Below are 21,664 nucleotides of genomic sequence, written 5' to 3'. Positions count from 1 at the left end.
CCAGCTTGCCTTCCCAGACATGTCCATGGGAATGAATAAACCAGTGTTTGGCAAGGCCGACAGCTAAAAACACACCAGAATCATCTCTAACTGAACTGGAGTTCTCTGGGAGCAGATTTAATAATGTTTATTATGACTGATTAAAAAACTTAACTCTGTCCTCAATGTGTGGATTGTGGAAAGGTACTAATTGTTTTTAAAAAATTGGGAGTCAGGGGAGTTCCTCGTTGCTTTGATGTAAGCAACATCTGTCAGCAGGATGAATTTGCTGTTGTTTAGTTTCAAGAGCCCTTGTCCATCAGCTTTGCCCAGTCAGTTTTGCTTCAGCCTGGGGCAGTCCCTCCATGTGTGTATGTGTTTTTCCTTCAACAAGCGCACAGGTTATTTCTTGTGAAACATGAGCTTCTCTTCTGCTTTATAGCTGCCTGGAAATGGGAAGGACCCACCATGCCCTCCCTTCTTTTTCAAACAAGTACATCCTCGTCCTAGATAACAGAAGCATCATAGGGAGTGACTCAGACTTTTTCGTTTTTCTTCCGCAACCTTTTTGGAGTTAGGAAACCTTTTACACGGAGAACAGTGAGTGCTTTAGGTCAAGAGATGGGGGCAGATGCTCCTGCAGCCTTCTCCTGGATCCAGGCACATGACGCTCTGAGAGCTGTGGCTTCTGCTCAGAATGAGTGGTTGGAGTCGGTGGAAGTCTCATCTTTCTGTGGTTCTAAATCTGCGTTTCAAAAATGTGTTCCTAGGGGATGGTATTTTCTAAGCCTACTGGAGGAGCATTTTTTTGAGCAGTAAAACAAAACCAAACCCTGTCAGTTGCTGACACAAAGTAAGTTGCCTTTTTTTTTCAAGTTGAAGTTAATGTCTTATTTAAGCAAATCATTTGGTTAAAATTAAAATTATCAATGACTGCAAGAGCCACAGTTGAAAATGAATTAGTAAAACATTGTTGTTTTCTCTCTTGGTAATCATAAATCATTTAAATCTGGCAGACAGTCCTGCCTTCATCCAAAATAATTGCCTCCATTTGTAAAATCAATTAGATGTTAATATGCTATAAATAATAGTTTTGTTACTAGACTTTGGCATTTGCTGATCATTATGAAGAAATATATTCAGCAAGACATTTTACAGGGTGTCTTTTCAATCCCGTATTATCTCTGGTTGACATTGTTAGCGAGCGTAAGGTCATGCCAGGCTGCTTTAGCGTGTTGTTCTCTACCCAGATGTTTGATCCTCCTGAATGTAGCGTAAGTGCGGATGCGTGGCCTGCTGCCGAGTGGAAGTCTGTAATGGAAGATCGAGGTGCTGGTAGCCACCCTAGAGTACAAGTGCACTTGTTCACTTTTACAACTGCTTAAAATAATGAACACTTTATAGGCCCCTTTGAAAGTTCATTCAGCCCTCACCCCTAAGAATACTTGTTGACCAAAAGAAAACTCACATTTTCAAGGGTAAAATTGGCTTAATAAAGGGTCATTAGTAAAGGTACGCATGAAAACCCAGGCACGGTGGGGCGAAATGGAAGCATTTCATTAAGTGGTATAGAATGCACGAGCGGATAACAATTAAAATGGACCCTGAGTTAAAAGGCCAATAAATATGGGGCAGGCTGTGCGCAGTGACATTAGTCATGGGAGACACAGCCCTCCCTCCAGCATGCAGGGTTCCACAGCCCTACCTCTCGGGCAGAGTTTAGAAACTGATGTTATTACCAAATATGAAAATATTTAAACCCATACCCTAGACTTATTATATCCCATGTATAAATTTAAAATGACATTGAGCCCACACAGCATGCTACCCCACGGAGGGGAAGAAACGGGTGTCTGTCAGTTTCAGAATTCAGCTTCAGACTCTGATAGGAGTTTTGTGACACTGAATGTCATTTGTGTCATTGCCTTTGACAACAGTAAATATTCAGCTCCCACAACGTGTGGATTTGCTGCCTGTAGACCCTTCTAGCTCTTCTGCCAGGGGGTCAGCAGTAACGATACTCTGATGAAGCCAAAAGGAAGGGGCTCCTTGCTGCTCTGGGCTCCCTCTTCTGAGGTGCTTGATGATTTCCACCGGTGCATCCTAAACATCACAGAGGTCCATTTGCCCCTGCAGTAATTAGCATCCTCCTGCATCTTCCTCCAGAGCAGCTTCACCGGAGGAGTATGCGCAGTGCGTCTGGTGCGCCGTACCGCCCAGAGGACCAGGACCAGGCAGTGTTCTCGTCTCTGAAGATGGCCACTGAGCGCCACATTAATAGCAACTTGGGAGTTAGATATCGTTATAGGTATCGTAAGACAGAACTATATAGGAAACAGACTTCTTATCAGATACTATGGTTGAGTATGTTCCTAGAACCCTGATTATATTAATAAAGATTGGGATTTTAATTTTGCCAAGTCTGCTTTTGGATTTGTTTATTTATTTGTATGGTTGGTTAGGATTTTTTTGTTTTTGTTTTTAAATTTGAGATGGGGTTCCTCTGTGTAGCCCTGGCTGTCCTGGAACTTGCTCTGTAGTCTTGACTGTCCTGGAACTTGGAGATCCGCCTGCCTCTGCCTCCCGAGTGCTGGGATTAAAGGCGTGCGCCACCACTGCCTCGCCTTTTGGATTTGGAATTTTGACTATTACTGATTGATGGAAATATGATAGAGCTGGGGAGGTGGCTCTTTGGTCAGAATGCTTCCATGGGGACCTGGCTTCGAAATTTGAGCACCCATGTTTAAAAACTGGGCATGGGCCTGCTTACAGCTCCCAGAACTGGGAGAGGAAAACCAGAGCTATCGGGTTGCTGGGGATCGCCAGACAAGTCCAGATTTAGTAAGAGATCTTGTTTCAAAAGAATAAGGCAGAGAAGAGTTAGAGCAGGACCCCTAGAGAGTCCTCCCCAGACCTCCACACCAGAGAGAGAGAGAGAGAGAGAGAGAGAGAGAGGCATCTTATACACCAAAAAATAAAAGTTTTAAAAATTACCATTTACAGGGTGATTAGAAGACCAATCAATGTCTTCCAAGGTACCAAGACTTAAACCCATGTTCATGTCATCTGTGAAAACACTTTTTTTTTTTCCTGGTCAGTAGTGAATAGTTAGTAGAAAAATATATAATAGTATGTGAAAATCATGTTACTTTATGGTAGCATGTATAGGGTAACGTTTATTAAACTGAAGGAAAATACTTTACTTCAAATGTAAAGGTTAAGTGGATTTGATTAGAGCCACTGCTGTCAACAGATTAACTGTGTCTGGCTGAGCTTCCAGTGTTTGGTGTTTGTCCCTACAGTTGCTGGGGTGGGGGGCATGCTTGTTTCTTTCTGGCAGTGAGATTGCCATTTGGCAGGACAGATACATTAGCCACATTGTTCGCCCAGAAAGTGAATACCTCACAAGCCTTACCCAGGCGTCCCAGTGGAGACCTGACGGTTTCATAATTCAAGTTTAAGTACATAAAAAGGATTCCCCTGTAATGCCTGTGTACTTGAACTTGATATTACTGATAAAGATGGCCTCTCTTTCATGTAATCAGCCACACTGAAAATAATCCTGTGTGATAAAATTGATCTGAGTCTATATCACCTGCTGTCTGGCTGTAGCAGGGCAGTTAAGTGTTGCTGAACGCGGGCCAGTGCTAAGCCTCCTATCTCAGAAACACCTGGGAGCCACTCAACAAGGTGTTGGCACAGGAAATGCTCTGTGGGTCAGAGTTCACTGTCACCGCACTTGCTAGACAACTGTCACTCCACTCCCTGAGGACCAAGAGTGGACTCCGCAGTACCGCTCACTGCCGTCTCTCCAGCCTGGCTTTCATCCCTCCTTCCATTTTGTTGACTTAATATTTGCCTCCCCTACAGGAATGTACTTCCCATGAAAGCTGGGACCACTGTATTTCCTGGATCCAGGCTGTGGGAACACGAGAGTGGAAACAGTAAACGCAGTGTTGAGCAAAGGGATAAAGCTGGGTGTCCCACAGAAAACTATTAAAGAGTGGAAGTGGAGGGGAGAGCGGTCATGTGCGGAGCAGCTGTTCTTTGGAGATCGTTTCCACACCTCGTGTCTTACCTCCCTCCTCACCTCATGGGAGGAAGAGCACCCTTACTCCCCTTAAAGCTTAGAACGTGGGGCGCAGAAGTTTTGGTAACTCAGATCTATCTGACTTCATTAGCATATGCCTCCCAGTTCCTCTAAGAATTTCCATGAAAAAGATGTCTTCGTTCTAAATGTTAACTGAGCACAGGGCATATTTTTCAAGATTAAACAAACAAGCAAAACTTCCTTCAAAATCCAAATCATGAAAACGTTGCGGTTTTCGGCCAGGCATGTTTGGACTTTCAGAGTTCCAGCATACTGTTAGATGGCAGCGTGGTGGTCGCAGCCCTAGGCTTGGAAATGGGGAGCTGGAGGCGGGTGCTGGTTGTTGATTCTGAGAGTGTGTGTTTCATCTTTAAACAGTGGCATGAACAACTGCTGCCTACCTAACAGTCAGTAAGGGCCAATAGGGATAAAATGAACATCTAGCCGTGAAGGTCATCAAAAAGGAGTTGTTAAATCTGAATCACTACATTCTGTTTGCTTGTTTGTTGTTTTTGAGACAGGGTCTCTCTATGAATGTAGTCCTGAAACTTGATATGTAGACCAGGCTGACCTCAAATTCACAGAGATCCACCTGCCTCTGCCTCCCAAGTGCTGGGATTAAAGGTATATGCTACCACTTCCTGGCAATGTTTTGCTTTATAAGAGTTGCCATGGTTCCTTTGCTGGCCCTGGGAAAGCTGGCCTTGCCTTTCACTGAACACTACAGCAAGAGAGCTGGCCCCTCCACTCTAGAGAGACAGCCCTACCCCTCACCACAGGTGATGGTGAACTGACTCTGAGGGCATTGACTAGGTGAGTTGGCTCCACCCCCCTCTCCTGAGGTGGGTGACCCCAGTGGTCTGGACTGACCAGCTCAGCCACCACTCAGACCCACAGCTGGCCAGGCCTTTGGCCACCCTAGCATCTACCTATCTAAGGCCTGCTGGAGCTCATGTAGGGACTGGTCCTGTGGAACGATACCAGCAGGATCTCCAAGACTCGGGGCAGCCACGAGACATCCCAGAGCAGTTCTGGCGAGGATCCAGTTTGATGGTGGGTACCAGAAACAGAGGCCTTGAGCCAGACCGGTGACCCATGGCAATGATCATTCATTAGTAAAGCTGACAGGACAGAAGGGTCTACTGTGTGACACACCGAGGCCCCCAGTGCCACCAGGACGAATGAAGAGGTGTTGGAGAGGCAGGAAAGAAGGAGAAGGGAAGAGGGTTTTTGTTGTTTTTGTTTTATTTTGGGTTTTTTGTTAGTTTTGTTCTTGGTTTTGTTTGCTTGCTTGCTTGCTTACTGTGTTTTATTTCCTTTTGGGGGGTGCTACAGGGATAAGGGGAAGATATGGGGGGACTGGGAGGTGAGTAGAATTGGGGTGCATGATGTGAAACTCCCAAAGAACCAATTAAAATAGTTAAATTTAAAAAAGTTGTTGTTGTGTTCATGTGTCTTTTCACATAAAAACCTTTCACCTGCCTCTGCCTCCCAAGTGCTAGAATTAAAAGTGTGAGCCACCACTGCCCGGCTTACACATGACTTTTTAATGTTGGTTGGGGGAGGGGGGGTCAAACTCAGGTTTTCATGTTTACCTACTAGAATATCTCCTCTCCACATTAGAAAAAGTTCATACCTTAAAAAAACAAGAAAAATATGCCGTCTGTTTCAAGTCCTTTTAGAGCTGAGTGTGATGGCTTGTGAATTCTCCACCTCTCAAAGGCTGAGATCGGAAAATACATTGAGCCCCGGAGTTCAGGATCATCCTGGTCAACAGACCAGGCCCCATTTCAAAAAATAAAAATAAAAGCAGTAAACGATTAAAAAAAAAGAAAATAAATGGTTTTCTGGCCTTTTGTCTGGTATTTGGAATTGTCTAAAATAATACTAGGGCCCAGTGTGGTTGGGGATTTTTAGTTCTGTGAGGGTATGAACCTATCTGTCTACAGGGCCCTGGGTTGGGTCCCCAGCAGTGCAGAAAAGTAAAAACATAACGAACATATATTAATATATGCCACTCAGCACTATTTATGTCCCACACTAGTACACGTATTACCCCAAACCCCTCTGTGTGTCTGATTTAACAGTACTGAGTTCAAGCTGAGAGAAAAACATAACTGAATGAAACTTTGAACGTTGAATCTCACGCCTATTCCAATTCCCGAGCGACGCTGACCTTGGGGATCAATCCTCCGCCAGTTCTCACTGCTGAGATGTGCCAGCAGTTCCCAGGCACAGAGCTCTTGTGGCTTACTGAGCCCCTGAAAGCCCGCTGCCCTCATCCCATGGAGGAGGGTCTACCGAGAATCTCTCCTTTCCCTCGTGGCTGATTCTCCTGGCCTGGGCGACTCAGTGAGAACAGCGGTGACATCAGCTGCGGCTGGGCAGGGCTGAGAGATAAATGGTTTAGGCTCTGTCACAGCTAATCAACTCTGCCTTAACTGAGACACAGTCCTGACCAGCTGTAAATAACTCAGGGTCGGTATGGGCACCAAAATCTGAATTTTGCCTTACAAGATACTGTTGCTTCTGATTTTTTTTCCCCAACCACTTATAAATGTAAAAACCCATTTTTTGGTGTTAAGCTGTATAAAGACAGGCAGCAGGCCAGATCTGGCCCTTAGGCTGGAGTTTGCCAGCCTGTCTTATAGTGACCTGTGGGGGGTTGTTCTAAACGATTGCTTTTATTGTAATAGTAATGGAAGTCGATTTTTTTTTTGAGATGTAGATGGTTTTTAAAAGCTAACAGTATAGAAGAAAATAAAATGAACCAAAGTCTTCCCTCCTCCTGCCCTAATTACACACTCTAGAAATTCCCACTGTTGATGAATATTAATATTGGCAATGTATAGATGTATACAAGCCTTAAATGTGTAAGCTTCCTTTACACTAATGGGTTTCTTTTCTGGACATGATTTTTTAATTTATTCCTTATGACTTTCTTACATGTACACAAAGTATTTTGACCATGCCTACCCCCACCCCCGCCTAACAGTTACTCAGTGTGTGCTTTCCCAGCACAGTACCTTGTGGTCTCCGCCTGTCAGTGCACAGAGACCACTTAGCGCCTTTCACTCTCCTGAAGAGTCCTGTGTGGCTCAGGATGATGTCACACTGTGCATCTGAGGATGACTGTGAACTGAGCCTTCCGTCTCTGTCCCAAATCATGATGCACACTGCCATAGTTAGCTTCATTCTTCTTAATGGTTTCTGAATTTTCTGTTGTGTCGATGGACTTCATTATATATGTAGCCCATCCTCTGTTGATGCTTCCCATTTGAAATCAGGCCGCTTCACAATTTTCTACCCAAACAATCCCTAAGTAAAGGTGTGGCTCCATACATCCACGATTACATATTATCTGTGGGCTAGATATTATGGTGGTGCACGCCTTTAATCCCAGCACTTGGGAGGCAGAGGCAGGAGGATCTCAGTGAGTTTGAGGCCAGCCTGGTCTACAAAGCAAGTTCCAGGACAGGCAGGACTGGTACACAGAGAAACTCTGTCTCAAAAAAACCAAAACAACAACAACAACAAAAAAAAAAGTCTAAGGAGATAAATTGCTGACTCAAAAGATGTGCTTTTAGTATTTTAATTAATGTCTCTAAATGCCTACGCTTGTTTTCTTTGGTTTCACCGACATTTTTGCTATTTGGTCCACCTCGAGCCTTCATCGCAGTGAATTTTGGTATAATGCCTTCATGTGCAAGAACTTAACACACAGTCGCGATCCTATGCAGGCCAAAAGTGCAGCTGGCAATTTGTCTGTGGCTTTTGAAGAGAAAATGGTTTTAAAGAGTGTAGAGCCGCCAAAGTAGTGCCCTGAATTCTAGGGTTATCTGGACATCGTCACACAAGGTACCGAAGCAGAAATTGTTCTTTTCCATACCTGCTGCAGGGCAGATCTTTCCATATGTTTATTTCCTATTAGAGTAAAGCTCTCCACTGTCAGAAATTTATGTAAACAGTGCCAGTTAGTCAATATGCTGTGCTACTGTTGTACCAGAATACTGCTGGCCCCTTTCTCTCTGGGGCTTTCTCTTTTGAGTCAGTAAAGAATGAGACTAATGATTTAATAGGTATAGCACCTTCAGGGGCAACACCGTTAATGTCTTTTCTTTCTGTCTGTCTTCTTAACCTGAACTACATCTATTTCTGCTCATAGGTTGTCAGAGAATTTTGTCTTCTCCACTCAATCATCTCTGCTTATACAAGCGGTCAGGCAGTCAACAAAGAAGAAATTTCTTTTTCTGGAGACAAAGGGATCTCTCCCACAGTATAGTTTGGCCGGCTGCGGTTTCTCCTGCACATCCTGTTCCCGAGGTACTGTACTGATGCAGGCTGCTGCTCTTTCTGGCGGGCAGAGGTGAACTTAAAACTCGGCTTGTGATTTCAAATTGTGACAGAAGACATTTTATTTTAACGTCCTGCAGTGCGAGGCTGTCTATTAAAACAAAAATAAAGGTCTGGGCAAACAACTGCTTAGCTTATCTGGAATTTCAACTTTTAATTATGATAATTTTTATTGTTAAATTTCAATATGTAACGAAAACTGTGTATATAGTTTGTGACTTTTTTTTGGGAAAATGACTGTAAAATTGGAATGATTCAAGAGAAATTAATGGAAATTAGCATACTGGATGTTTTTAATCCCTTCAACTTTCTGTGTTACTAATCCTACTGTCTTTGAGTAAATTTTTTTTAGAGTAAATTAAATAAAAGCCAAAGCATTCTTGATTCTCCCCACCAAAGGTTTCAGTATTGTGGAAAGACAATCTCTCTGTCTTTGAAAATGCAAAGACAGTGTAAGGCGTCATTTAGGAAGAAGGAAAATAGCTACAAGAAATACAGACTTGTCCCGAACGTCACCTGCTCTCTTCCTTGTACACTCTTTTTCTTTATTGTGAATCACACTGAGCATAGTAGCTCCCAGAGGCGAGTAGTCCATTTTTATAGCAAGGGTTGAGAGACAGAGGAGCTAAAAGCTCTATCTTGGCTTAAATTTGACCATTGTAGAGGGAGCCAGCATTTGGTACGAGTCAAAAAATTGACATTATTTTTCTTCAGTAAAAACAAAAAGAAATCTCCATGGCCGGGGAGATGGCTCATTCATTAGAGCGTTTGTTCTGTAAACATGAGGGCCTGCACTCATCCCCAGCACCCACATAAAACCAGGACTGCAGCATATGCCTATAATCCCAGATCTGGGGAGGGGAGGCAGAGACAGGTAGAACCCTAGGGTTCACCTGCCAGTCAGTCTAGTCAAGTCAGCAAGCTCCAGATTTAGTGAGAGACTCTGTCTCAAAAAATCAGGTAGAGAGCAATTAAGGAAGACATCAGATATCATCCTGTGGTTTCCACACCTCTGCACCTATGCATATTTGTATCCATATGAATGCATAGTAATCCATACATGCATATACACACACACACACACACACACACACACCTACACCTCTAGTTAAAAGAAATGTGTTGTATTGTGCATTTTAGCCAGTTTCAGAGACAACCCAGCAGCCCCCAGCCTATATCTATAACCAAGACAGCTCACAGAGCAGAAATAAGAACATAGGCTTGTTGGGGAGAGACCTGGTAATCTGAGGGAGTTGGTGGGGGTGACTATAGGAGAGGAGAGGCTTCTTCAGGGCTCAGCTTGACAAACCAGGCCATTCTATTACCTGAATAACAAAACCCCTTCCAGCTGGAGAAATGGCTTAGTGCCTACGTGTTTGCTGCACAAGTGTAAGAACTTGAGCTCAGATCCCCTGCACTCAGATAAACCCCAGCTGCTGCTGGTGTGTGCTTGTAATTCTAGTGCTGAGGAGTGGGGATGTGGACGCACGTGGATCCCTGGAGCTTTTGGCTACCTATGAGCTCCAGGTTCAATGAGAGACCCTGTCTCAAATGCAAACAGATAAGGGAAAGCAAAAGCCCTTCTGAACAGTGGAATAAGAAAAGATCCTAAGGTCTGACCTGGCGCTTTTCACAAACACAAGAGCCCCAACCTCTCGGCCTTGCAGAGCTTTGAGTACGACTCCCGGTCCAAACTAATGTGTGGCCTTACTGTGTGGTGGTCAGGGGTCTTACTACTATTGCTATAAATAGCTCAGGAAGGGCCCTGCAGACCCTGGGGCAGACAGAAGCTGTGTATAAGATACTGGTACCTCCCAAAGCCACCAGTGGGTTTCAGTGCTGGAGAACCAGCCGCAGGAGGCATCAGGCTTGGGTGTTTGACTTTGGGTTAGGTGCAGGCTCTTCGTTCTTCTTGATAAATGGTGGGAACATTCTAGGTAATTTATTGTCCTTGGAGAAGACATGAAGGAAATCAGCTGTTTTGTCTAATGTTCGGGTGTCATGTTACCCAGTGTAAAGACTGTGTATGTGGCAGGTCCCATGAACTTAATACCCTTCTACCTGGACTCGTTGGGGAGGGTGTTGAGAGCTGTCCTTTGCCTACATTTTAGCATTGCTTGAAGAAGATGAGAGTGTTTAATTAAGCATTGTGCAGATTGGAAACTTGGCGCTTTTTCATCCAGGGACCTTGTGTCTAATGGGCTCGGGTGGAGTAGAGAACAGAAAACCGCCGTTTGTTTTGACCAGAAGTCTACTTCAGCAGAACCCGACTCAAAGCCTGCTGAGGTTAACAGCCCATCCAGAGAAGCATCGCCAAGCGATGTTAAGTTCAAAAGGGCAGGGGGAAGGAACTGGGGGTAGCCTGGAGGTCTGTTGTGCTGGCCATGGAGGTCGGTGCATCGGCAGGAAGGGCAGAACTCCATGAAGCAGGAGGCTGTGTCCGAAAAAAATGATGCCATTGTCGTGTGCTGGGTTCTGATCTCCACGTTCAATCCTTTTTCCCGAAGCACATAAAGAAGCCAGACTATGTGACGACAGGCGTTGTGCCCGACTGGGGAGACAGCATAGAAGTTAAGACTGAAGATCAGATCCGAGGGCTCCGGGAGGCTTGTCAGCTGGCCCGGCACATCCTCCTCCTGGCTGGGAAGAGCTTGAAGGTGGTACCAAGCCAGCGTAACTTCCATACTTCCTCTCCCTTTCTCCTTAACCCCCTCTTTGCTCTCATCTATTAGTAATTTGGTTTTTCAAAGTAAAGCCTTAAGACGGGAAAGGGGGATTTTACTATTTCATGTGTTTGCTCAAGAAAATAATGTAAACTTCTAAATTCAGTTGTAACCGGCAGAGTTCTAGGGATGCTCAGCTGACTCGGCCTCTCCATGGTGCTCTGTGGCAGAGGACTTCGGCTTTGCTACCTTTCCTCTGCCTGTGCTCTGCTTATTTCCCACATCACCTCCATGTGTTCAAAGTGTTGGCCCTACCTTGTAGTCAGCCTCTTCTTTTCTTGAATGTTCCTTTACAAAGAAAGGGTAGGCCCAATACAAAAACCACAGTAGCATGGTGATATACATACATACATACATGCATACATACATACAGATAGATACTGCTACAGGAGTCAGTCCTTTTAGAATCACCCCAAACATCTTGTTGTCCCTAGTTCATAAAGAAATATAAACGTAGTTTCAAAGTGGGACTCAGTGGTGAATTTGCTTACTGTGTCACCTGGGTAATTGACTCTTACAGCGACATAACCACGGATGAGGTGGATATCAACCAAGACAGGAAATTATTGAGGAAGTAGTTAGCATCTCCTGAGTAGTTTTACTTGGTTGTAGAATTTTATTTGTAGTGTATCTCATGGAGATAGTCTTCGTGTGTTTGTGAAACTCAGTTTCTGGAGTTGGGGTATAGCTAAACCGCAGAACACTTGCCTAGCGTAATTGAGGCCCCGGGTTCAATCCCCAGCAGGTGCAAAACAGAACAAAGCAAGACCCCTCAATTTCAGTTCTCTTCGTTGGAAAATAATTGGATATTCTCTAGTATGGGAAACATTAAAACATACTTATCTGGGCATGAAAGAAATCAAGCTTATAGAGAATAAAATCTCTGTGAAAGGCGTTAGAGACTGAGTTTTTAAAATAACAGGCCATCACCTCCCTGCCGATGTTGCAAAGCTCGCCCATGCGGCGTTTCAACAAGATAAAAAAGGTATAGGTGAAGCTCTTCTAAGCCAGCATTCTATTCTGTTTGCACACTTATTTGTATGCTTCCTTTAGCCAGAGCTCTGACCCTCGAGGAAAAGGAAGGAACTGATGAAAGACGTACTGTTGAAATCATCAGGCTAACAGGAATCATCATTTAATGACTCGCTGAATTTCCTGATGGTTTATGACACCATCATGATCCCAAATGATCAAGAGAGCACAGTTGAGTGTGGTGGCAGGAGTCAGGAACAATTACTGCTACACCCTGAATTCATCATGGTGAATTTATCCTCACCTTGGCAGTGCTGTTGTTGTAGACACAGTCAATAAATACAGGAAATGTCTCCAACTGTCGCTGCACACTTTATTTAATATTTCAGGTTGACATGACAACAGAAGAGATTGATGCTCTGGTTCATCGGGAAATCATCAGTCACGATGCCTATCCCTCACCTCTGGGCTATGGACGCTTTCCAAAATCTGTTTGCACCTCTGTAAACAACGTGCTCTGCCATGGCATTCCTGACAGGTACTCATTTTTCAATAATGTATTGTTCCTTTGGAAACTAAGATCCGTAGCACGTATTGAAAAATCCTGTGGTTCACTTGAAACCTACCTGCATACACGCTTCTGAAACTGATAAAATAAAAATGTTGAGGTGTTTTACTTCTACGTGGATTGAACACCACCATTTGATGTTTCTTAAAGCAGCGTGCGAGCCACAGAAATATTTGTACATTGCCTATTTCCTTCAACTTTCTCAATTTTTACCACGTGGTAATGGAGGCAGATTTTATTGACAGCTATTGTCTTGGCTGTTTGCAAACTTAAGGTAATTAGGAAGTCTATCTCTTTAAAGAATCATGAAATCTTAAGGCAGCAATGCTTGTTTCCTGTATTTCTCATAAACTGTGGCGTGATTAACGACAGACAAAGGTCAGATCTGGCTACTCCAGCCGCCCCTGCTCCATGCGGTTTATCACCGCAGCACACTGGGTCTGCAGTAGTGGTCGGTGGGCATTCATTTTCACATTTCTCTTTATTGAGATCTGTCTATCACCATTTGTTCTCTGTTTATGTTCCAGCCGACCTCTTCAGGATGGGGATATTATCAACATTGATGTCACGGTGAGTAAATCATATAAAAAAAAAATCATCTTTGATCAACTTCAGAATTGCTGGTAGCAACAGGAAGGAGAGCGACTTGAAAATGTGAACCGCGCCCGCTCGGGGAGCGCTGTTTACTTCCAGCCCCGGACACCAGCAGCTGGCTTCCCTTTTTGTCTTTAACTCCGTGTTTATTCCAAGTCAAGCCAGGCCTGCCTTGAATTTCGGGCTGGAATCAGATGCACTGAGATCAATGTTGGCCTAAGTGAAATGTCAGCCCAATCCTGCTATGTGTCATGTTTTTGAGAAGGTGTAATTGTTATTGATCCACTGTGTAGTTAATGCAGAACACCGCCGCACTGGGCAGCTGCCGAAGCTAGATATGTGTGAGATGAGCTAACGCGAAGAAAGCCAGCATTTTTCCTTCACTCTGCCAAGATTGATCTTCCTCTTCCTGCTGATTTTGAGTGGGGCCTGTCATTATCCTACTCTGTCATTAGGGGCTACATTGGCCTGTGTGTCAGTCTATTTGGACAGCAACTCTTTTGCTAGCAGTGTTCCCTAGATTTATTAAAATCCCCGAAGGTAACGTTGTGCTCCATCTCTGGCATAGAGAGGTCTGAGCTCAGAGCACACAAGCAGAGTGGTTTTTCAGTCTGAATTTAAGTTTTCACCAAATGGTTGATGGCCTTTCTTTTTAAATAACAAGCCTAAGTGATTTAACTTAGGGGCTGAAAATTGTCCAAGGGTAACCGTTTCTGATTTCCTGAGCCTCTCGCCATCCTCGGACTTGGATTATTTGTGCTCATTTCATTTCAGATTGTTTGTCGTGATGCCTTTTGCATTGTAAAAAGGACAAATAAAATCTGCACGGCTCTAACTAATTAATAACTTCTAGATAAATAAAATGTGAGCACCTAGCAGGGACTCTTAGGGATGGGTGCCATTCAAAAAACACATTCTCTATTAGAGAGTAAATACTTGTAATAATAGTTATTTCACATCCAGACGAAAAGTCAGGTAGCAGTGGGAATGCGATGGAAATGGGCATCAGTAGATTGTGTTAGATTTTTTTTTTTTTTTAGCTGTTTAAGTTAATCCAGCCTTGTTTCTTCCGTCTCTGCACAGGAATAGCCAGACAATTCTGGCTCATGTTACTTCCCATGTCATTGTGTCTTAGGATGCTTGATTGTCGTTCCACACTTTCTGGGAGGGTGTCTCCCACTCAGAATTGTGTGGGAGGTGGCTTGGTGAAGTGCACCTGACGTCAAGTCTCTCTTGTGAGCCGTTTTATCTTGGATTGGACCTGATTTTAGGGTTTCACCTTTATTACCTCACCTAATCACCCACTAATAAAATATTGCTGCTCGAGTGAGATGGGACGTCTCCCATGGTGTTCCCAACATGCCCAGAGAGAACGTATTATTCCTTTCTGGGCTTTTAATAAAGAATTTCATTTCTGAAGCTTAAACTATTCCAACAATTCTTAAGCTCACTTGAAACACTTTCCAGTGTCTAGAAATGTAAAGGAGCCTAAGAGACATATTTGTCAGTATCAAAAAATTGTATTTCTTATGAAATATTTTATTAACTGAAGAACTGCATTTCCAGCTCCTATGCTTTTGTCTGGAATGCCCATTTTCTCTTACGTCTACTATGTACCACAAGAAAATGAGTTGCTTTTTCTCTTGAAAGTTAATTTTTTTATGACAGTGTGGTGTTCATAGTAGTTGCTCAGTTAATACTTGCTAGATGAAGCCTTAGAATGGTTTGTGGGGACAAACTGTAGCTATAATTGACTGCCCATCTTTCAAGAGCATCTTCTTCCTGCCACACCTGTGCAAAGCCTTGGGTTCAGTCCCCAGGAACACACACAAGCGTTGTGTAGTCTGTGTGTAGTGAGTCCCTTAAATAGTTATTTTAAGAGTTATTAAAAAGTAATAGGGATGATGAAATGGATCAGCAAGCAAAAGCACTGTTGCCAGAATCGACAACCGGAGTTCAATCCCTGGGACCCACGTGGTGGAAGGGGAGAACCGACTCCTACAAGTTGTCTTCTGGTCTCCACACATACACGCCACGGCATGTGTACACACGTACACACATATACATATGTACACACAAAATAAATAATTTTAATAGATTTTCATTTTAGAGTATTACAAAACAGCAAGTTAAATGAATTTAAACGGTACACTTTTACTTAAAAACCACAGTTACACATTTTCTTGAATAATTACAATTATATTAGCAAATTCTGTATTCTCACATATGAAAAATGCTTACATCTTCTGTAAAGGAATACGAGTGGGAATAAATTAGAAAACACTACTGTGAGAGCCTTCGGAGGGTCTGCTGGCAGAAGCTATCAGTCTATCAGACTGGTGGAGGCGTACTCTGCCAGTAACTTAACTAGTCGTTTGTGCCTCAGTTTCCTGACGTGAAAGCCAGAGATCTCTGTGGCGACTTCTCATCTCCTTGCTGTCTAAAAGAGCTTCTTCCGTGTGTGCCATTGTATGGGCGTGGCATTAATTCAGACGGATGTCATAAATAAACAGCCTTTCTCTGAAGAGTCTCTGCACTCTACCTTAGGGAAAGGAGAACTATGAAGACAATTAGGATAAATTCATGCAAAATAGGAAATGCCGTGTTACACCCAAGGATCAATAGTCAACTAGTCTCCTGCCTTCTGCATGTGTTCTAGTGTTTGCTAACTATTGACTTTTCATGATGAACCTGATATTGTTCAAGATCACATGGAGCTCCCGAGTCATTGAAGACTGATAGAATTATCTTTCTGTGATTTTACTCCTAAGCTTGCTTTGATATGTTCTAATTTTTTAAAAATCCACATGGAGTGTTTCCCGTTCTCATCGTGCTGTCTGGAACATTTGATTCAAATTTCATTTCTAGACGTCGAATTTTCCCACCATATTTCATTTACTGTACTGAGCCTCTTCAGTTCTTAGCGTGAGATTCTACTGCCGGCCGTCACAGCGGCTGACGTGTCTGTCTTGTTTCTTCCTGTCGTTATGCATCGTTTCTGAGTAGAGAGCTAGTAAATAGAGAGCATGTAAATCCTCATGACACTGAGGACATGTTTTACTATGCTAAATACTTCATTTTCTAAACCTACTGTGGTAATTGCAGGGCAATGTATCTGGTAACTAATTTTTCCAAGCATAGCTTCGCTTTCTCAGAACTGAAATGAGGGATCACAATGCTACAATAGTACTATTAATCACCAGGCTGAAGTAACTGAGCTGGCCATTTGTTCGTTTTTAGGTTTTGCAGGATCATCGCATGGTTTAGTTTTTAAATCTCACAATGGTTTTAGTACATCTGTTTTTTCTTTAATATGTGAGCTTGAAACTAACTCTGAGAAGATAATGAATTTACTAAATACATAAACAAACAGTGTATATACTGTAGGCGAATAGGATTCCAGACAAGGACGTACCTTAAAATCTGTGCCTGTGTTTAGGTCTATTACAATGGCTACCATGGAGATACCTCTGAGACCTTTCTGGTGGGCAATGTGGATGAATGTGGTAAAAAGTTAGTAGAGGTGGCCAGGAGGTGTAGAGATGAAGCAATTGCAGCTTGCAGAACTGGGGCCCCCTTCTCTGTAATTGGAAACACAATCAGGTAAGCCTTGCACTGACAGGTAAAAGGAGGGTTGGCGAACGCTACAAAGGTTATTGGTGGCTTCGTAGAAAGCTGATGACATGTTTTATGATTCACAGCCATCATTTCGGTCTGATATCAGTATGTGAACTGCCAGGCTGCAATATTGTTCCCTGAGTTAAAAAAAAAAAAAAATGGTTTAAAAAAGTGAATTTGACCAGGATCAGCAAGGAAACTTAGTGGAGCGGCGAGCAGTATTTACATGGCTGCTTTTGTTTTAGCTTGACCCACTGGTCTGTGATGTTCCTTTATTCAAGTGTGGAAGAAGGTACCTAAGAAAGGAGCTGATCGTCCCAGCCCTTAGCTGGTGAGAAAGGAGAAAACTCCATTTTATAAAGAAATGGGGGGAAGCGTTCCAGTGCTGCCAGGATCAGAAGTGTGAGCTCGCAGCAGCCTGAAAGGCCATTCTGTGTCCCTTTTTATCTGAGCCATTTTCCCTATAAAACATTGTTTACTTTCCCCAGAGTTTTTCCTGGGCTTGCTTTTTGACTGTAAGCGTATTTTCTGAACTCGAGGCTTTTCTTTGTGATCTGTTTGTTTCCCACTTTCAGAGCTTTTTTTTTTTCCTCCCTAAATGTTTTGGAGTAGACATGCAGAATATGTGTTTTCATTTAAAAGTAACACATTTTGTTAAAGATGATCGGCCAGGCCCCTTTAGAGTGCTGTTCTCATTAATATGAGCCCGGGCCTCTGAGCACTCCCGTTTGTCCAAAGGATGGAAAGCTCAGTCACCTTGAAAAGATGCTGCTTTTTTCTCTGAGCATGCCTTCAAATACTTTAAGAAAAAAGGCAGTAAAATATCAGTTAAATGTATTTATGGCTTTAAAAATATTGTAACAGTGTCTGAATCAAACTTTAGTAAAATCTCTTTGGGTTATATCTGAGAAGCTTTTATTGAAGACTTTGAACAAAATTGTGTTTTTGACAGTTTTAAATTATAGGCTAACCAGCCTGGGAAAAAAGGATAGTGTCTCTCTGTTCTTTCATAGGAAATGTTGAATCAGACCCCTACTGGGAAAAGAAATTTAATGCATATCTCACTATCTTACTGTCCATGAATATAATAGAAATGAATTCAAAATGCAGTTTTATTTTTGCAAATGGGATGAGGCAATAGGTGCACCTCATATTTTTGAACACCTAGGGTTCAACAAATTTACTGGTGGCGCTCTTGCATTTTAACAAAATTTATTCTTCAGTCGAAGGGGGCAGAGAACACTGGATTCTTATTCAGGCATTCTGTGGAGCTCTGCATTCATGGCTGTGTCTAAAGGGCATGTCAGCCTTTGATTCTCTCTGAGAGGTAATTATCCTTTTCCTGTCAGGGAACAACAAATGATAGCTAACTACAGAGGCACATTTGCGGTAGTCACATTCATCAACTGCAGAAAAAAAAATTCAATTTAATTGTGCAACACAGCTGCACGCGGGCTTTTGAGCCCTCTGTTGTTCTCCTTGTCTCGCTATTCCTCCCTCCAGATCTATTTTTTAAACTTTTTTTTTCTGGTTATTTTTTCCCCCTTTTTGTCTCTTCTTCCATTTTTACTCTCTGTACTTTCTTGTTAAAGTAATTTTCCTTTGTGGCTCTCATTCTTTTTTCCCCATTGAAGGCTATGAATGTAGAAAATTATCACAATTACTCATATAATTGAGCCTCTTTGTAGCAAGTGCAACTCCAGTAGCCTTTCTCCATCATGAAAATGGTTTCATTATAGGGTTTTTCATATTCTCTGACACCATCTACACAGAGGAACAGGCGTGCAGATGAGATGTACTAGGAACAGGCTAGATCAGTAAGGTCACAGTAGGAATAATTAGCTCTGCTATGGAAAGAGCATCCAGGCCTTTTACTGCTACATAAATGTACTGTCCGTGGCTTTTAGTCGCAAAAAAACTTACTAACAAATGGAGCTCCCGCCTACTACTTTGAAAAAAAGATTTGTATCAACACTACAATTTTCCATCATTAAGACTAATAACACAGAGCCTAGTATACATCAAGGGGAATAAAAAGAAAAATCTCACATTCAAGTGGTGGCTGGGCGCTGACCTTTGTTCCCTCTTTTTGTATACGACTTAACTCTTTACAAAAAAGAGCCACACGCCACACCAACATGCAGGTGAACTCCAGCTAGTACTTGCAAAGCCCAGCGTTCAGTTGGAAAATCTGATAAATCTCCATGCAGGATAATGCATTTCATTACATATTCACTACATTAATTCCAGCTACATAAAAAAAAAAAAAAGGCGACATAAAAAAGCTGCAGAGAAACCCTGTCTTGAAAAACCAAAAAAAAAAAAAAAAAAAAAGAAAAGAAAAAAAAGGCGACAGCAGAGGAAGAGTGGACTCCAAAGTGGCATTGGATGTAGCTGTCCGGATACGTAGGCCAGTTTGGGCAGAGTGGGAATCTGCATGAGCAGGCTCCTTTGAAAACCAGATCAGCCCCAACAACTGCACACAGAAAACTACGTGGAAAATGACAGACAGTGAACTTTTTACTCTTACCCTAATGCATTTCATTATTTAAAGAGTTTATGTCTGCCATTGGCGAGGAAACCAGCCCCAAGTCTGACAAATGTTTTGTCCTGGTGCATTAAAGCAGTATTTCTGAGCATCTATTGTTTTGCCTTTTTTTTTTTTATTCAGGAAAAATATTTAGGGAGTAAATAAACAAACGAGATCCACCTTTGAGCCAAAAAGTACTTGAAATCTTTACGGACCAAAGGCTTACAAACATTTTTTAACTTGGTCTCCTTTCTTTAAGACAGTCTGTCGCCATCTGCCATGTCCTCCCTCGTCTGAAACACTCCGGCCACCCAGGCAGCTTGCACTTCTTGTATGCTCCCCCAAACCTTGAGGTCACTACCAGAGAGAGAACTTGAAATCCTGCTCAGAAGCAAAAAGAATAGGAGGGTGTCTCTGAAGAAATGTCAGATAAAATGATTTCACAAAGACGGTTTTCTCTGTGCCCTTTGGCTTCATGAGCGACACCCAGTGATCTCTAGGCCTTGGTGCTATTACACCCGCTCTCTGGCCGCGTTTGCTCTGCAGTCATCTCTGTATGATCCATACGTGTGAGGAGAACACGAATATGCAGCCAGCTACATCACTAATCTATGACAGTTCACTGAAAAATAATTTAAACTTACAGTTGGAGATGTCATGAGGAAACTCTCAATAAATGGTTTTTGAATGTTTAATTCATAAGTATATGTTTTAATATTAATTTAGAACAATACGAAGCAGATTTTTTTTTAAAAAATAATCTCTTTCTATTAGATTATGCACATTTAAACAATAAGTGGCTCAGGCAAAATAAGTCATTTTAATGTCATCTGTGATGGATTTTCTTTGACAGCTATAGTAAATTACAATTACACTGCATCTCTCTGCACAGGAGAGTAAGCATTGCAACAAATTATCTTTTATTTCAATCCATCATGTCTGCTTTTCAGAAATAGAGAACCTCAAATAAAAGTTCAGCTCTATTGTAAGAAAAATACAGTAATTTGTGATCCAGCTTGAAACAAAAAATAAAGTGTCCCACTCTATTGGAAAAACAGTCGTTGGCTTTCAAAACTATGACTAATTGTACTTAAACATTCTCGTCATTAGAGCGGATGGATCCCCGGCTCCGTGCATTCCTCCATTCAGAGGCTACTGTCGGGACTGAAAACCTAGAGAGATTAAAAAGTAAAATTCCCTAATTTCTCAAATCAGCGGCCTTTCGAGGTCCCCCTCTATTCAGGGACGTGGCCCTTTGGAGCTCAGTGTGAAAGGGGTAATCCAGCATTCCCACGTGCATGCTTACTTCCTTATGTTCTTAAACACGGTACTCCTCTGCCCTCTTGGGGAATGCCGTTTTAGTCACATAAATTACTTTGAAATGTTCTTAAGAAATTGTATTTATTTAGACAAGACGTAAGTAGAGTCTAACTGCTTCATGGGAAGGATTTAAACTGAAGAAAGAGGTCCCGAGAAGGCCCTTAAATGAAAGTTCCCTTCCACCTGTGAACTGTTAAGCTGAGCCCTGGACAGTCGTGATGCAGTGTGGTTAGACGGTGAGTTTGAAAGCTGCCTTCACACAGTCTCTCCAGTATCCCCTCTGAAATCCAGTTATGACTGTGAGGGTCTCGAGACAGGCACCGTCCTGTCTTAAAGGATTTTTAGCTAGAGAAAGTCAGAGCAGAAGACCTAACACCAGGAGAGTTGTTTTCAGTAGATTTCAACAAGAAAAAAAGGTTTCATCTGGGAAATGTTCAGGGCAAGAAACCCCTGGTGCTGGGAGACAGCTGTGGTTCTGCGGTGGACTGGTGTCAGAGAGCAAGAGCCTCACTCCTCAGCGTCCGCCTGCCCCTCCAGATCCCACCCCCAAACATTGCTGTAAAGAGGTAGATGCACACCCCACCCTCCCATGCCGCCTCGGGGTGACGGGGTGACCGGCGTCTGCTTTCCCAGTGAAGGAGTGGAATCTGATTTGCTAAGTCATCAGACTTGAGTCCCACAGCCAGAAGAGTCTGTGCTCACGGTGCGCTCCAAACCAGTTGAAAGTGCGAGTTTCCCAGCCGCGATGGAGAACATTAATGGAATTTCATTGCGCTTAAGTGTGCGTTGAAAACTGCACATTCAAAAAGGAAACACTCTGAACAGAAGTGCATCTTTAGCTCCTGGGAGCCAGGCGTGTTCACCAGGCAACTGAGGGAAATGTGTCCAGTTCTTTCCCCTCCCCCAACTGCGAAGTC

At 42.9% G+C, this 21,664-nt stretch overlaps 1 protein-coding gene across 2 annotated transcripts in view; it reads left to right on the top strand.

The window, feature by feature from the left end:
* Metap1d (methionyl aminopeptidase type 1D, mitochondrial) overlaps positions 1-21,664 on the top strand; it is a 68,394-nt gene that overhangs the window by 41,258 nt on the left and 5,472 nt on the right. Inside the window, exons 2-7 of one of the 2 annotated variants that reach the window (XM_038337757.1) lie at positions 8,235-8,392; positions 10,930-11,079; positions 12,507-12,655; positions 13,213-13,255; positions 16,719-16,882; positions 19,687-20,484. In XM_038337757.1, coding sequence (XP_038193685.1) covers positions 8,235-8,392; positions 10,930-11,079; positions 12,507-12,655; positions 13,213-13,255; positions 16,719-16,882; positions 19,687-19,804 — 782 coding nt within the window. In that variant the 3' untranslated portion in view covers positions 19,805-20,484. Of the gene's footprint in view, positions 1-8,234; positions 8,393-10,929; positions 11,080-12,506; positions 12,656-13,212; positions 13,256-16,718; positions 16,883-19,686; positions 20,485-21,664 lie in introns of those variants that run through there. The other variant, XM_038337756.1, reaches the window with a different exon arrangement.

The sequence above is a fragment of the Arvicola amphibius genome, chromosome 7 (genome assembly GCF_903992535.2).
Source record: "Arvicola amphibius chromosome 7, mArvAmp1.2, whole genome shotgun sequence".
Classification (NCBI taxonomy): domain Eukaryota; kingdom Metazoa; phylum Chordata; class Mammalia; order Rodentia; family Cricetidae; genus Arvicola; species Arvicola amphibius.
Note: the sequence above shows the minus strand (reverse complement) of the source record. Positions and strands in the feature narration are given on the sequence as shown.